This window comes from Moschus berezovskii, chromosome 15, assembly GCF_049115385.1.
Source record: "Moschus berezovskii isolate FMDL1 chromosome 15, NW_MosBer_1.0, whole genome shotgun sequence".
Taxonomy (NCBI): domain Eukaryota; kingdom Metazoa; phylum Chordata; class Mammalia; order Artiodactyla; family Moschidae; genus Moschus; species Moschus berezovskii.
The window spans coordinates 82,000,379-82,017,180 of NC_142474.1; the positions used below are offsets into that span (position 1 = coordinate 82,000,379).

General features: G+C 40.8%; 1 protein-coding gene across 3 annotated transcripts in view; it reads right to left on the reverse strand.

Annotated features, from left to right (window-relative positions):
• Positions 1 to 15,374, reverse strand: part of SEL1L2 (SEL1L2 adaptor subunit of SYVN1 ubiquitin ligase) — a 63,792-nt gene extending 48,418 nt beyond the window's left edge. For 2 of the 3 annotated variants that reach the window (XM_088844431.1, XM_088844430.1), the window contains exons 1-2: positions 15,310 to 15,374; positions 10,045 to 10,207 (exon numbers count right to left, since the gene is read on the reverse strand). In XM_088844431.1, the coding sequence (XP_088700557.1) occupies positions 10,045 to 10,207; positions 15,310 to 15,359 (213 nt within the window). In that variant the 5' untranslated portion in view covers positions 15,360 to 15,374. The remainder of the gene's footprint in view (positions 1 to 10,044; positions 10,208 to 15,309) is intronic. The other variant, XM_055424325.2, reaches the window with a different exon arrangement.
• Between the last annotated feature and the right edge of the window lie 1,428 nt (positions 15,375 to 16,802).

Sequence of the window (16,802 nt, forward strand, 5' to 3'; positions counted from 1 at the left end):
AACTTTTATAAATAAAATAAATTAAATGTACAGTGAATAAGTTCTCTGAAATATTTCAATATTTCTGCAGGTTTAGTAACATCGTAAAATACATTTCAACTAAAATTCACAAATCTAAAAACCTGTTAGGCATTTTTAGGCGTTTTAAGTTGGAAATGAAGACCAATGTTACATCGTAATATGCCAATTACAAATAGTACTTCAAATAGCAAATACTACAGTTTGTCCCAAACTTTAAAAACTATTCATGAACTCAACACTGAACTATTGATGGCTATGAGAATTGTTTCCTAGCCTTTTTGAAAATGTCAACCCATTTACGTTTAAGGTAATTATTGATAAGTACGATCTCGTAGCCATTTTCTTTATTGCTTTGGGTTCAAGTTTATACACTCTCTCTGTGTTTCCTGTCTATAGAAGATCCTTTAGCATTTGTTGGAGATCTGGTTTGGTGATGCTGAATTCCCTCAGCTTTTGCTTGTCTGTAAAGCTTTTGCTTGTCTGTAAAGCTTTTGATTTCTCCTTCATATTTGAATGAGATCCTTGCTGGGTATAGTAATCTGGGCTGTAGGGTATTTTCTTTCATCACTGTAAGTATGTCTTGCCACTCCCTTCTGGCCTGAAGAGTTTCTGTTGAAAGATCAGCTGTTATCCTTATGGGAATCCCCTTATGTGTTATTTGCTGCTTTTCCCTTGCTGCTTTTAACATTTGTTCTTTGTGTTTGATCTTTGTTAATTTGATTAATATGTGTCTTGGAGTATTTCGCCTTGGGTTTACCCTGTTGGGGACTCTCCGGGTTTCTTGGACTTGGGTGATTATTTCTTTCCCTATTTTAGGGAAGTTTTCAACTATTATCTCCTCAAGTATTCTCTCATGGTCTTTCTTTTTGTCTTCTTCTTCTGGGACTCCTATGATTCGAATGTTGGAGCATTTAACATTGTCCCAGAGGTCTCTAATATTGTCCTCATTTCTTTTAATTCGTTTTTCTTTTTTCCTCTCTGTTTCATTTATTTCTACAATTCTATCTTCTAGTTCGCTTATCCTGTCTTCTGCCTCTGTTATTCTACTGTTTGTTCCCTCCAGAGTGTTTCTGATCTCATCTATTGCATTATTCATTGTATATTGACTCTTTTTTATTTCTTCTAGGTCCTTATTAAATCTTTCTTCCATCTTCTCAATCCTTTTCTCCAGGTTATTTATCTGTAACTCCATTTTGCTTTCAAGATTTTGAATCATTTCCACCATCAAAATTTGAAATTCTTTATCAGGTAAATTCCCTATATCTTCTTCTTTTGTTTGTGTTGGTGGGCAATTATCTTGTTCCTTTACTTGCTGGGTATTTCTCTGCCTCTTCATCTTGCTTATATTGCTTTGCTTGGGGTGGCCTTTCCCTCTTCTTGCAGTTTGTGGAGTTCTCTTTATTATGTAGTTTCTTCGCTGTGTGTGGGGTTGGACGGGTGACTTGTCTGGGTTCCCTGGTTAGGGAAGCATGTGTCGGTGTTCTGGTGGGTGGAGCTGGATTTCTTCTGTCTCCTTTAGAAGACAATGGGCTGCTTTTCTGGGAGCCTGATGACCTCTGCCAGTATTCAGAAGTTGTTTTGTGGACTTTACTCCGCGTTCAAATGTTCTTTTGATGAATTTGTGGGGGAGAAAGTGGTCTCGCCATCTTATCCCTCCGCCATCTTGTTCCTTCCTCCCCAGAACACTGGATTCTTATATTCCACTTGGTCGTGGAGTATCTCTTCCCAGCTGCTCCAGCAAGGTGCAGCCGCTGTACCTTACATTGGACGAGGGGTATCTCCTCAAGGCCGCCCCTCCTGCTTTGAATGTGGATCAGTTCCTCTCGGCCCTCCGGTGCCCAAGCAGCCACCGCCTCCTGAACGTGGTACAGCTCCTCTCGGCCACCGCCCTAACCCTGGGCGCGGGGTAGCTCATCTCAGCCACGATTCTGCACGTGGTCGGTTGCACCGGAGCCGGGCTGGGCATCTCTGGCGTCTCTCGCGTCTGCGCCGCTGGAGCCGGGCGTCTCTCGCGTCTGCTGAATGTTGAGTTTTAAGCCAACTTTTCCACTCTCCTCTTTCATTTCCAAGAGCCTCTTTGGTTCTTCTTCGCTTTCTGCCAAAAGGGTGGTGTCATCTGCATATCTGAGATTATTAATATTTCTCCCGGCAATCTTGATTCCAGCTTGTGCTTCATCCAGCCCTGCATTTCACATGATACACTCTGCATATAAGTTAAATAAGCAGGGTGACAATATACAGCATTGATGTACTCCTTTTCCTATTTGGAACCAGTCTGTTGTTCCATGTCCAGTTCTAACTGTTGCTTCTTGACCTGTATACAGATTTCTCAGGAGACAGGTCAGGTGGTCCGGTATTCCCACAAGAATTTTCCACAGTTTGTTGTGATCCACACAATCTAAGGCTTTGGCATAGTCAATGAAGCAGAAATATATGTTTTTCTTACTTTTTCGATGATCAAATGGATATTGGCAATTTGATCTCTGGTTCCTCTGCCTTTTCTAAATCCAGCCTGAACATCTGGAAGTTCATGGCTCACATACTGTTGAAGCCTGGCTTGGAGAATTTTGAGCATTACTTTACTAGCGTGTGAGATGAGTACAATTGTGCAGTAATTTGAACATTCTTTGGGATACCTTTTTTTGGGGTTGAAATGAAAACTGACCTTTTCCAGTCCTGTGGCCACTGCTGAGTTTTCCAGATTTGCTGGCATATTGAGTGCAGCACTTTCACAGCATCCTCTTTTAGGATTTCTTTTCATGCTTCATATTAAGAAAAATTTGGTATTAGACACAGGAGGGCATGGCAACCCACTCCAACGTTCTTGCCTGGAGAATACCACGGACAGGTGAGCCTGGCAGGCTACAGTTCATAGCAGCTGAAAGAGTAGGACACTACTAAAGTGACTTAGCATGCACATGTGCACTCAGCTTAATAGCTGATGGAATATTTGAAAAGCACAAGGTCATAGGCAGTGTCCTGTGGTGGATTTCCAGAAAATCCTTCACCTTGGCATCAATCCATTAGTCTATACTCTTTATTTACTATTATCAAAGCCCACATTTCTACTTTTTCATCTAGTTTATGATAACATAATCCAAGACTTTGTTAGATGTCTTCCTAAAATCAAGATACAACAAGGTCTGATAATTTCCTCAAAACAGAAAATGAATAATTTCTTAAACATTTTGTTATAATTTCAAGGACAAAAAACTGTTACTTTTTAAACTAGGAAACTGACTGCAGAGAGTTCAATTCCTAAAAGCATAATTGCTCTAATATGTGGTTTATAATTTGTAATCTACTTAATTCATAAACTAAAAAAAATTATGATACCATCAGTTTCTCTTTAGTCTCAAAAGTTCCATTTTTAGGAAAGTTGATCATAAAGGCTGTTATTACAAATGAAAGGCATCTGGAATCCTGGTACTCCTCTAACCTCTATAGTTATATTTAAAATGGTTATATTGGCTCCTTGCAAAAATATCTTTAGCCAATGTTATTGGCTAAATAATTTATTTTTTCTTGCAGCTCTTAGCAATTTTTGACTCTGCTCAATTTAGAATCTTGTGTATGTAGAAACTTTGATAGAACACAAATATACTGACCTTTGTATAAGAAAGTGAAGATACTGTTCTATTTAGTTGATCGTGTATTTTAAGATACTTTCACCAACACTGAATCATTTTGTGCAGAGCCTACCACGCTTTTTGGCCTGATCCTCTTGGAGAAAATTGTGAGGTCGGGAGGTTGTGAATTGTGTGGGAGTTAATTTCCATCCTATGATTGCGGGGGAGTGCTTTCTCTGTATAATGCTCAGACTATAAAGTAACGAACTAAAACCATGATTTTTGCATCCTCAAATAATCAACTCAAAGAGCACACTTCTCTCTTTAGCAGAAAAATAACAATGAGTGATTTTAAATTATTTCTCTGGAGGGCTCCACTTTTTTTTCACTCTTTAAAACATGACAGGCACTCGGGAAGACAAAAGATGTCATGGGCTATCGTGTAGTAAATATGCTAATTACAGTCAGGGTTGTCCTATTTCTTTGCAGTTGGGCATTGCCACCTAACAACTTTACAGTAATAAGTTTTTGGTCTTCGGTCTTTTCTTAAATAAGCCTGAGGTGCAAAGAGATGGATTATAGAATGATTAAATCTTAACCCAGAAAAAAAAAATGCTGTAAGTTGAAGAGAAGCTACTCTATAGTAATGATATGAATGGTGGTTTTAAAAGGTCAAACTCTGCAAATAGATTTGTTTATAAGACTCTGAACTCAACCACTGTACTGTGTTATAGTAGCTGGGATTCAAACTTAAAGAGTTAAGTGCAGAGGATATTTTAATCAATTTCAAAGTAAATTACTCGGGTTCCAAAATAACAGTTTAAAAATTAAATATTCCTCCTTTTAAGTTTTATATAAGAAATTAAAAGAGAAAAAAGATTAAGCATTTAATTATTGCAATTATTTTACGAGTCTTGAAAGCATCTGTGGTCATTCTTTTTAGCTTAAATTGCAAGCCGAACAAAAATGTGAGTCAACCCTGATGAAAAACTCAGTTCCTTTTTGTACCCTTAATACAAAAAGATGATTTACATTAAAAAGAAATGCTCTACACAGGTAATCCTAGAATTATCAAAATGATTATTTGATACTAAAATGATTTTTTTTTTCAGTTTTTGCACAGTTCTAATAATCATTACCATGATTCAATTAATTTTAAGGTGATACAATGTGAATGATCCATTTCTTGATTCTTAAAGCAAATGAGGTTTAGGCCTTACCTTCTTGTTTGACAAATTAACAAAAAAATTTTCCTATTAAAACGTTTCATCAATATTAAGAAAACAGTGAGCCTTTCTAATTCTGAATTTCTAGTTCCTAAAAGAATCAGAGAAATAAAAAATACATAACTACCTCTAGCTGGTATAGTGTAATATCTTATAAGATATCCTCTATTTTTATTTTTGCTTGCTTTTTCTTCAGTTTTCACCATTTTCATGAAGGCTAATTCATGAATAGCTTTATTCAGAAGGTACGGTTTTCTTGAAAATCAGTTCAATGAATTCTGTTCACAATCTTAATTGCTTCTATTGCCCTTATTGGGATTTCTTTCAGTTTATTTGGATTTTTGTCAGATGAACCATTCTAGGTGCATGAAAAGAAATAATTATGGCTCTTTCCCTCCATCAGCTTCCCTTTCATACATAGCCTGAAACTGCATTTCTCCCCCTGTGCCCTCAATGCCACTTTGTAGTCTGAATTCACATCTTTCTTGCTTTCTTTCTTAAATCAGGGCTCCACGAGCCCTCTGGTGTCTGGCTCCTCCCACCCATCACACTTCAGTGTTTCCAGCTGCCCTTGACCTCTTCCCCAGAGACAGGTGTCTTCATTCTCTCTCTCGTCTTTACCTCCGTCCCTCTCACTCTCTTTGTCATTCTCAGTACGCACTTCAGCTTCTTTAGCCACATTTCTGTTGCTGCGTTGTCCTCACAGTTCCCAGCAACGTTTCCTATATCAACCTGGCACAAACAGCTCGAGAGGAAAGGTGGTCACCTGGCCAGTCCTGTTAGAGAACTGTGATCAGTATGGCATGTGGCCAACCTAGTCCCAGAAACCAGTCATCGAACAAAGCAATGTTTGTACCACAGAGTATTTTTAACCGTTCTTTGTGCAAGGAGATAAATCAACTGCACAAGGACTTGCTGTTGGAAATAGATTTTCCTGTAGTGATGACTGGGATCAGTTCAGTTCAGTCGCTCAGTCGTGTCCAACTCTCCGCGACCTCATGAATCACAGCACGCCAGGCCTCCCTGTCCATCACCAACTCCTGGAGTTCACTCAAACTCATGTCCACAGAGTCGGTGATGCCATCCAGCCATCTCATTCTCTGTTGTCCCCTTCTCCTCCCGCCCCCAACCTTTCCCAGCATCAGAGTCTTTTCCAGTGAGTCCACTCGTCGCATGAGGTGGCCAAAGTATTGCAGTTTCAGCTTTAGCATCAGTCCTTCCAATGAACACCCAGGATCGATCTCCCTTAGAATGGACTGGTTGGATCTCCTTGCGGTACAAGGGACTCTCAAGAGTCTTCTCCAACACCACAGTTCAAAAGCATCAATTCTTCGGCGATCAGCTTTCTTCACAGTCCAGCTCTCACATCTATACATGACCACGGGAAAAACCATAGCCTTGATTAGACGGACCTTTGTTGGCAAAGTAATGTCTCTGCTTTTTAATATATTATCAAGGTTGGTCATAACTTTCCTTCCAAGGAGTAAGCGTCTTTTAATTTCATGGCTGCAATCAGCATCTGCAGTGATTTTGGAGCCCCAAAAAATAGTCTGCCACTGTTTCCACTGTTTTCCCATCTATTTCCCATGAAGTGGTGGGACCAGATGCCATGATCTCTGTTTTATGAATGTTGAGCTTCAAGCCAACCTTTTCACTTTCCTCTTTCACTTTCATCAAGAGGCTTTTGAGTTCCTCTTCACTTTCTGCCATAAGGGTGGTGTCATCTGCATATCTGAGGTTATTGATATTTCTCCCAGCAATCTTGATTCCAGCTTGTGCTTCTTCCAGCCCAGTGTTCCTCATGATGTACTCTGCATATAAGTTAAATAAGCAAGGTGACAATATACAGCCTTGACGCACTCCTTTTCCTATTTGGAACCAGTCTGTTGTTCCATGTACAGTTCTGACTGTTGCTTCCTGACCTGCATACAGGTTTCTCAAGAGGCAGGTCAGGTGGTCTGGGATTCCCATCTCTTTCAGAATGTTCCACAGTTTATTGTGATCCACACAGTCAAAGGCTTTGGCATAGTCAATGAAGCAGAAATAGATGCTCTTCTGGAACTCTCTTGCTTTCTCCATGATCCAGCAGATGTTGGCAATTTGATCTCTGGTGCCTCTGCCTTTTCTAAAACCTGCTTGAACATCTGGGAGTTCACGGTTCACATATTGCTGAAGCCTGGCTTGGAGAATTTTGAGCATGACTTTACTAGATGACTGGGATAGCAGTTAAAATTTCAGAACAGAGTCCAGCGTCCATTAGTGTAGAATCCAGCTGCAGCACTGGAGCAGGCTCCTCTAGGCTCCGTGCCCAGCCAGATAACACTTTGGCTCAATATCATGGGGAGCTAAGGTGAGGACGGGGAGTCCGAGAGAAGAACAAGGGTGTTCAGGCTGTTGGGGAGCGCATAAGAGGAGCTTGGGGCTTTTTCCAATCAGTATCGCAGCACTTCAACAAAGAGTGTGGCTGAATCGTGCGTATCAGGTTAATGTTGGCCTTTCAGGTGAAACATTTGTCCTCATCCACATTTTGTTTTCTTGCCCTTCCTGTCTGTGGTCCATGCCACAGAACCATACTACCTACAGCATGTGGAGTGAAACTCCGATGTCAGCTCTCAGTCCATACGTTTAATGTGCCAATTATGTTAATTTGGTATTTCTTTTCTGGGAGTAGTGTTTTGACCTTGCATCAGATATGTCATTCATGTTCAGACAAATCCTTCATGTTGCCTATATCCAGTATTCCAGACTGAGTGTAAATGTTCCTTCATCCTTGAAGCCTTTTCTACCTGCCCCAGGCAAAGCCAGTCAGACACTTTTCTGTACCTTAACTCTAGTCCACCTAAACTGTGCTGCAATTATTTGTTTATATTTAAGATTGGCCCAGAAGGACTTTGACCTATTAATTTTCTCTTCCCACCAACAAGATTGTGTTTGGCACATAGTAGGTGTCCAAGAAACAATTGTTGACTTAATTAATATACCCACTGACAAACCACATGTTCACTAGTTCATTACCTAAGGATTAGGTAATATTATTTGTAGTGGTGGACATGATGATAACATTTGGTCTGTTTTGGAACTTTATATTTTTAATTAACCAAATAGGGATATATTCACAGGGAAAGAGATCTGTTTGGGTTGGCCAAAAAGTCTGTTCATAAGAGTTTACGGAATAACCCAAATGAACTTTTTGGCCAACTCAATATGACATATTATTAAGTGAATCAAGAGCTGATTAGGAAACAGTAATTAAAGCATGTCTCATTTATGTAAGAAACATTCAACAAAGTTATAGAAAAAATTCTAGAAGGATAATATTGAGAGTAATAATAATATTTATATATATTTTTCTGGTGAATGATTTTAAAGTTCCAGGTATGGAATTAAGTGCCTTCACACACTATTTTAATCCTCACAACTTTGTTAATTCATTCATCATGAATTAATTCACTATTCTGCTATATTTTTTTCTGTCCTAGGCCCCACACTATATTTTCAGAGATACAGTAGTAAACCAAATAAACACAATACCCAGTGTTTTATCATTATCCTAACTCTACAGATGAAAATTAGGGAGGTTGTCCCACCCATCAGAGTTCCTCTGGTCCAACTTCTGGTTCAAATGAATGCACAGACCTACAAGAGGCTACACCTGTCAGTCTGCTCAGGTGGATGTAGCATAGGAACCAGAATTTGCCAGAAGACAGCATCAGCCTCCTTTCTGTAGGAGTCCTTGTGGCTGGTCACACAGTCCTCCAGCAGCCCTCGTGTTTAGTACCTCAGATGACAGACCAGACTCAAGGAGATGAGACCTACACTTGGTGGTATGGCAGCCACCCTGACAGAAAAGCCTCATTCCCTGTATAACAACTCCATAGGCATGGTCAGTCCATATTGCCCAGCGTCCCTGTACGTATAGTTCATGAGAGTTTCTTCCAAGGTAGTTTACCAAGCAGAGGTCATTTCAACGATAAGTAATACTACCTGGAAACATAGTGAACATTTTATTCCTATCATATCACCAGGGAAACAGAAGTAGAGGGTGAACCAAAGGTCAAATTCTCACGCAGGAGGGGAAAGGGTTTTGTTAAGTAGAAAGTGGCAGAGTGGATTTGAAGTTAAATCTGTCTGATTCCAAAGCTTAGCTTCTACATTTACTGGATGGGGAAAAAAATGATCTCTGGGAAGAAAGGTTTTAGGTAATTTTTACTCTCTTCCTCAGACTTTCTGAATTCACAGGGTTGTTTTTTTTTTTTTTTTAGTTGTAATCAGCATAAATTTTTTTTTTGTAATCAGAAAGAAATGTTTTCATTAAGAAGACCAAGAACATGAAAACATACTTTTGCTACCACACTAAGTATAAGTAGCCAGAAACAAAGCAATGTATGCACTTGCTCTGTGATGATGACGCTGTAAAAAGAGGAAGAAACCAAACAGAAATACAAAGTGGTCCTGACAAGTAGTGGAGTCAGGATGGTTGGCTTATGAGAGACTATTTTTGTTTTGTTTTCATTGTTTTCCGGATTTTCTATGAAATGCTTATGTTATTATGGGAATAAAATGAAATGTTGGTTGGTTGGTTAGTCACTAAGTCATGTCCTACTGTTGTGACCCCATGGACTGTAGCCCACCAAGCTCCTCTGTCTCTGGGATTTCCCAGGCCAAGAATATTGGGGTGGGTTGCCACTTCCTTCTCCAGAGGCTCTTCTTGACCCAGGGATCAAACCTGTGTCTCCTGCACTGCAGGCAGATTCTTTACTGCTGAGCTACCAAGATAGCCCCATAAAATGAAACACACATTAAAATAGAAAAGCAAATTTATACACCTTATAAAATATTTAAACCAGGTAAAAACCAGGCAAACATCATCCTAAAGAAATAGATTTAGTTCCATATTTCTTTGCATAGGCAAACACAGTATATTTTTTATAAAATTTAACTATGTTAGGGGCTTGGAGACCTCACATTATTTTAAAACACACACATAGACATGGAAGATGGGAAGGGGGATTAGAGAACAGCTCTGTTCCATTCCTGAAAGTCACTCAGGAGCTAGAAGGTCTTGCCCCAGGTTCCTGCCTTGTGTCCTGATGGAACATTTAGGGCATTACAGTAACTTTCCTAGGCCTGGACTTGTGCAACAGAGGCTCAACTCCTCTCACATGTTATTTGTCTATAGTTATTTCAGGAGATAGCTATTTAAGATTTAATTTTCTCTTGAAACTCACGTTTTGGGCTTTATATGATCCTTCCTTAGCCAAGGACTCATATAATTGGATAGCTGCTGTAATGTTTTGCATGCCAAAATTTCCAAATAGCAAAGCATCAGCCATTTTCTCCATAGCTTTCAAGTTTCCCATATCAGCTGCTTTGGCAAAGAATATGTAGGCTCTGTTTCAAGAATATGAAGTTAGAAGTGTGAGTATCAAAAATGAACATTTCTGTTCCTCTTCATTCTGCTTCTAACAAGAAGGACCCGGTTGACGTTGCTTTAACTAACACTCCAGTTTAACTATAGTCCATGACATCTCTAGACCAGAAGATTTTTTTTCAGCCCTACCTAAGTCAGTCTAAGACTATAATTTCAAACATATCTGACAAATAATGAAGCTGCTGAAAAGGAGAAATATTTAAGCTATATCATCCATGCTTCAAGCTCATAGACCAAGTGGAGTGAAAAACTGGGGCGTTTGTCCTAAAACAGTCAACCTCCCCACAGTAAATCCCATTACTTATGAGTATTTTATTTATAAAATGAACTCTGAACAATATAATTAAAATCAGTTTTAAGAAATCAAAACTGCAATGTCACACTTAAGAAGTTACTATCAAGAGAATAGCTGTCCCTTTACATTTCAAAATAATTTTCTGAAGGAGAGCATATTCTTTAGCACAATCAGACTCTGTGGAAAAACAATAACCAAACAAAACCATAATGATTTTTAGGGCTCCAGAGTCTGACTGACTGGGTTAAAATCTACCATTAATTAGTTTGAGAGCTTCAGGCAAGCTACTTAACTTCTCTGTGCCTCTGTCATCTATAAAATTGTATAATAATAGCATCTACTTCATGGGGCTGCTGGGAAGATTCAATGAGATAATCCATGTGAAGTTCTTGGCATACTGCCTGATATAGAGTAAGCCCTCAATAAATTCAGCAATAATTATTATTAAGACTATCTCATAGAAGGTTTTATGGTATGGTAATTGTTTTCCTATAATTTGTGGGTAAATCACATAAAGTTAGTGATACAAATATAGACACCAGAGGAATGCCTCGCAGTACATTTTATGAGTCCTGGACAGAAGTCACCCAGACCTGATCTGTGTAACAAGTAGTGACGGAGAGCCTTGCAAGGTCAAAACTGTGTTGGAGACAGAGAGTGCTCTGAGGATTTATTTCTATTCTTATCACTTCCCCTTTGGTAGCAGTAAGATCACAAAGGATTAACCTCTGCCTGTGACCTTGTTGACTCAAATACAGGAATAAACACACAAACCTACCATAGCAACCAATTCAAAAGGATTAGGAGATTCAGCTTTATATACCCCTACCCATTCTGATGTTAAAATAAGCTGCTCATGGTCAAAGGCTGGAGCCAAATCGAATAGGCCAGAAGGGCCAAGAAAGAAAGATATCCAGGTAAGCATTAGGGTCCTGGATGGTAAACAGAGAGTAGATCCCAGTGGAACCAAAAGAAGCCAGGAGATCTAGCAAAAAATCAGACATGGTCAAATCAAGTGGAAGTTCTGGGGGCCAGAAAGCAAATAATAAGAGAGAAGGTTTCAAAGGTCAGTGAATGCACAGGTCTGGCATCACAGGACAGGTATGGCACCAAGTACAGATTCCCAGGAGCTCTTCTGTCACATGGCTTGTCACTGCAACAACAGTCTGCTGGTACTAAAAGGGCACCAATGTGGTCCAGAGCAGAGAAACCTGAGATGGGCTGCAGGGGCCAGGAGCACATGTAGCTGCTGGTCCCAAGAGGCAGCAAAAATTTGCAAAACCAATCCCTCTAGGTGGCTTTGAGTCTGAGGGAGGAGGGGGTACCTCTGTCCCCTATCAGGGCAGTCCAAGGTGATATATGGAATACCAGAAGCTGGACCCAGGGTAGGAGAAAAGTCATGGCAGATTAGGTGGGATTAAGATCTGGACTGCAATCCCCAAGAGGAAAAAAGTAGGAGAAACTGGGAAGGAGGGGTAGGTCCACAAAAGAAAGTTCAGTTAGGTGTCTGGATTGTCTCTAGAGGATTTGGTGTTGGATGCTCGGGTGCGTACTGGGGAAAGTGGAGGCTAAATGCATCCCTAGGACACATCAGAAGCTTATCTCCAAAACTTCCTCGCTGATGAGTAAGTCTTAATGACAGTTAGCCTTGGATATCATAGAGGCTTCTCGACTCTCAGACAAGTTTGTGTTTCCCTGACATATGCTTGTTTAACATCTGTACTTCTAATACCACTAGCTTGTTCAACAATTTTCCTCGCGTACATACGAAGAGACTGAACAAATGAATTAAACCAAGACGTTGATGTGGATGAGGCAAAACGACTAGTAGCCCCTGTGACATATGCTACCCTCAGTGAGGAGTGGAGGCGAGGAGCGGGCAGGGCGGAGGACGAAGAGTAGCAAAATGACCCCTCTTTGGTCTGGGGGCACAGCCTTTTCTCTTCCCCAACCAGAATCTTAGAGACAGCTTGGTTGGCTATAATTAGCTCACGCGGAAAGCAGACAATCCTGAACACTGAAGGAGTTTCACACAACTTGCCCACAAACTCCTGGGGTCTCTGGTTATGAAGGGATTTGGTTTCGGGTCTCTGCTGCTGTCAACGTAGAAGGGTCAGCAGACTCAGGTTTATGTGCCCTCTTACACATTTGTGCTGCTATACACATAAGCTGTTCTTCTGGGATTCTTGGGCAAGGACTGGAGCAGATAGGTTGGGAAAGAATGACCTGAGATTGACAACATGTCGGCATGTTGTTCCTGCACTGCTGGATGGCCCTGCAATGAAGGGCTGGGTTTTCTCTCCATCCTTTAAGTCAAAAAAGGAAGGCACCTATCAAGGTTAAGCAGAGCCTTCTAAGGGTGATGTTGTCCCATCAGGCTGAAATCTAGGAGTCCCTTGGACTTAATGGGGCCCCTCATCTTGGGATCACCTGCTAGGCTGAATCTCAGGGACAAGCCCTTCCCTGAACGCCACTGTTCTCTCATCCTGCTAGGCTGGGCTCAGGATTCCCTGTCCTTCTTACTCATCTGCTCAGTGGCACCCAAATGAGCTGACTTCCCTCTAAGGCTGGATTGTATTTTGGGGGCTTGGTTTAACTTCATCCTCATCATGACAGTCCCCAGGGACACTTAGCATGAGGCTTGAGTTTTTGCTGAGGATGGTTTCTTTTGCTCTTTTTCAGTTCAGTTCAGTTCAGTCGCTCAGTCATGACTGACTCTTTGCGACCCCATGAATCACAGCACGCCAGGCCTCCCTGTCCATCACCAACTCCTGGAGTTCACTCAAACTCATGTCCACAGAGTCGGTGATGCCATCCAGCCATCTCATTTTCTGTCGTGCCCTTCTCCTCCCACCCCCAATCCTTCCCAGCATCAGAGTCTTTTCCAGTGAGTCAACTCTTCGCATGAGGTGGCCAAAGTATTGGAGTTTCAGCTTTAGCCTCAGTCCTTCCAATGAACACCCAGGATTGATCTCCTTTAGAATGGACTGGGTGGATCTCCTTGCGGTACAAGGGACTCTCAAGAGTCTTCTCCAACACCACAGTTCTAAAGCATCGATTCTTTGGCGATCACCTTTCTTCACAGTCCAACTCTCACATCCATACATGACCACAGGAAAAACCATAGCCTTGACTAGACGGACCTTTGTTGGCAAAGTAAGTCTCTGCTTTTTAATATACTATCTAGGTTGGTCATAACTTTCCTTCCAAGGAGTAAGCGTCTTTTAATTTCATGGCTGCAATCAGCATCCGCAGTGATTTTGGAGTCCAAAAAAATAAAGTCTGACACTGTTTGCTTCTAATTTAACTTTCCCTAGAGAGAGGACCAAATCCCTTACTTCTTTTTTCTTGACACTTTGGAAAAATCAAAATCTTTTTGACCTTCTATTTCAGTTCAGTTCAGTTCAGTCGCTCAGTCGTGTCCGACTTTCTGCGACCCCATGAAACACAGCACGCCAGGGCTCCCTGTCTATCGCCAACTCCTGGAGTTCACTCAAACTCATTAAAGGACCTTCTATTTCCTCCTCCATAATTTGGGGATAATAATTTATGTTTTACAATATCATTGTGAACAATGAAGAATATCCCACAAGTCACACAAAGAAGGAGCTTGAAAAATGGAAGTTGTGATATTGTGATAACCAGATTCATACTTAATCCCCCCACCCTATCCCCTACACTCTCATGCTCTTCTCAGAGGCTTTGAGTTGTAGGAAAGAATTCACAGACTCTGCAGCTGCCCTGCCTCAGGCTGGCTATCATAGCTCTGGGAAGCATCCCATTGGGCTGGTATACCTAATCGCATGAAAACAAAAGAAGCAGGATTGTCGGAGGTTCAGAGTTTATTCCTTCTATTAAGGTTCAAGACACACTTGACTTCTCTTCCACACCTTCCACTTACCAATTAGAGGACTAGAAATAAAAATAACAAACACTTATCTCCTTATTACTGTGTGTCAGACATAGTTCTAAGAGCTAGACTCCGTTATCCAGGGCACAAAGTGGTTAAGTAACTTCTCTGTCCCACAGCCAGGAAATGGTAGAGCCAGAGTTCGATTCCAAGGTTGTCACTAGAGACTTGATAGGACTTCAGGTGGTGCCCCTCTCCTGGGGACAGGAGGGAAAAGATATTTCTGCCTCCCATTTAGACAGAGCAGACAAGTGAAACGAGAAACAGTGGACGTGACATGAGACCACGTGCCACTGCTTGGTCACCTCCCGGCTGTGTATTTGTCATCACCTCCCTTTACCATCCTTGCATCTCTGTTCCCAAAGTTTTAAAGGGGTAAAAATGAAACTCTTCTTAACTCATAATTCTGTTCTGGGGATAAAATGGCATCACATACATGAAAGTGTTCTGAAAACCATAAAGTGAGGCACAAAAGCTGTTAGGCAGCATAAAGCATTCTAAATAACAACAACTCTAGTTCAAACAATATATATGTTTTTCAAATAGTACATATTTTGTTTCACTTGATTCAATTAAAGCCAAAACAATATTTTTGCTTGAATGCTTAGATCAGTGCCTTTATTCTGCATTTCGCTTAATGTGTAGGGACTGCGGTTTCACACATAAGGTCTTCCACGTGTTTAGGCTGATAATTTGCAGGATTCTTTAAACACCATTTGACTCTTTTAAAAACAAAAGTTTATAGCAAATAAGCTTATTTGTTATACCAATAAGCTTTAAATGACAAATCAGATTTTGGATTGCTCTCCTTTCTCAACCTGGAAATTGAACTTGGCCTGAGTGCTGGGTGGACTTACTCTGCCTTTTGTTTCTGGCTTTTGGACTGCTGGAGGATCTTGATGCCCATCTTAAAAAACTGGTCTCCTTCATCCGTGAGATTGTTCTTTGCTTGCTGTTTTACTGTATATAGACAAACAAGGAAAAATAACATGATTTTGTGTTTTACATTTTAAAAATAATGTGCTGGCATGTTATTTTGGGGTTCACGCTCCTTATTTTTTAGCCTGTGCATTTCAAGATCACCCTACCTTTGGCTAGATGGTAGAAGCTGTCTACGAAAGTATTCTCTTCCTCTCTTTTGTGAAAGGGTCTTGGAGGATGGAGGAGAGAGATGGATGTTTCTGATGATAGGAGGGAGAAAGATGTTCCCAGTCTGAAAAAGGGGTGTAAAGTCCTGCAAGCCAAAGACAGGAAGCAAGATCTCCGAGGGAAGAGGTGGCTTGGTGTAGCCTGCTATCTGGATCTTAGATACCTGGCTTTTTAGTGCTCAGATCTCTTGTCTGAACCAGAAGATATCATGGGCAGTGTGTACTCAGGATTGGAGGAGAGATGCTCCCTCATCCTCCCCGTTGTCTTTCTAAGACCTTTCTAGCCTAAGAACTGCTGGGGATGAGCGTCAGGAATAAGCGGGCAGGGTAGGTATGCCAGAACACACCTAGGACTTTGAAGAAGGTACAAAGGAGGGGCTCAATAATAATTTGCCTTGTGAGATGATACCTCAGAGTAAAATTGTATAGTATTTAAGGAAAACGAGAAACATAATTTTACCTGCTACAATAATAATACTTCTAAAACATTTATATAACAATTCACAATTTTCAAAGCATATCACCAGTTTACAGATGGGGAAAGCTGTTTAGAAGGAAAGTCTGCCTTAGAGCCCCCACCCCAATACACACACACACACACACACACACACACACACACACACACCCTTCTATAGCATCACAGTGCCTCTTGAAGTCCATTATGACACTCACTGAAACCTCTGATTAGGTGAACCACATGTGAAGCCATTTTAAAGGAGAGGCATTCTGGGATTTGATGCGGTGGCTCAGAGGGTAAAGCGTCTGCCTGCAATGTAGGAGACCCAGGTTCGATCGCTGGGTTGGGAAGATCCCCTGGAGAAGGAAATGGCAACCCACTCCAGTACTCTTGCCTGGAAAATCCCATGGTCAGAAGAGCCTGGTAGGTTATGGTTCATGGGGTCGCAAAGAGTTGGACACGACTGAGTGACTTCACTTTCACAAGACCACAAAAAATTTTTTAAGTGGTTCTTATTTTTCTTCTTCCTGACAAGCTATCAGAACTGCCCACTTTCTTTTGTAAATTAAAAAAAAATTACAATTTACAATCCAGTTTACAATCATTTTGAATGCTTAAAGTTATCCAATCAATTTAGTAACACCAGACACATTTAGTGTCTAATTTCTGCTTTGAGTTATAGGTTATCTATACTTAATGATTAAAGAGGAAAAATAATGGGAAAAACATATTAATCTGTGTTTGG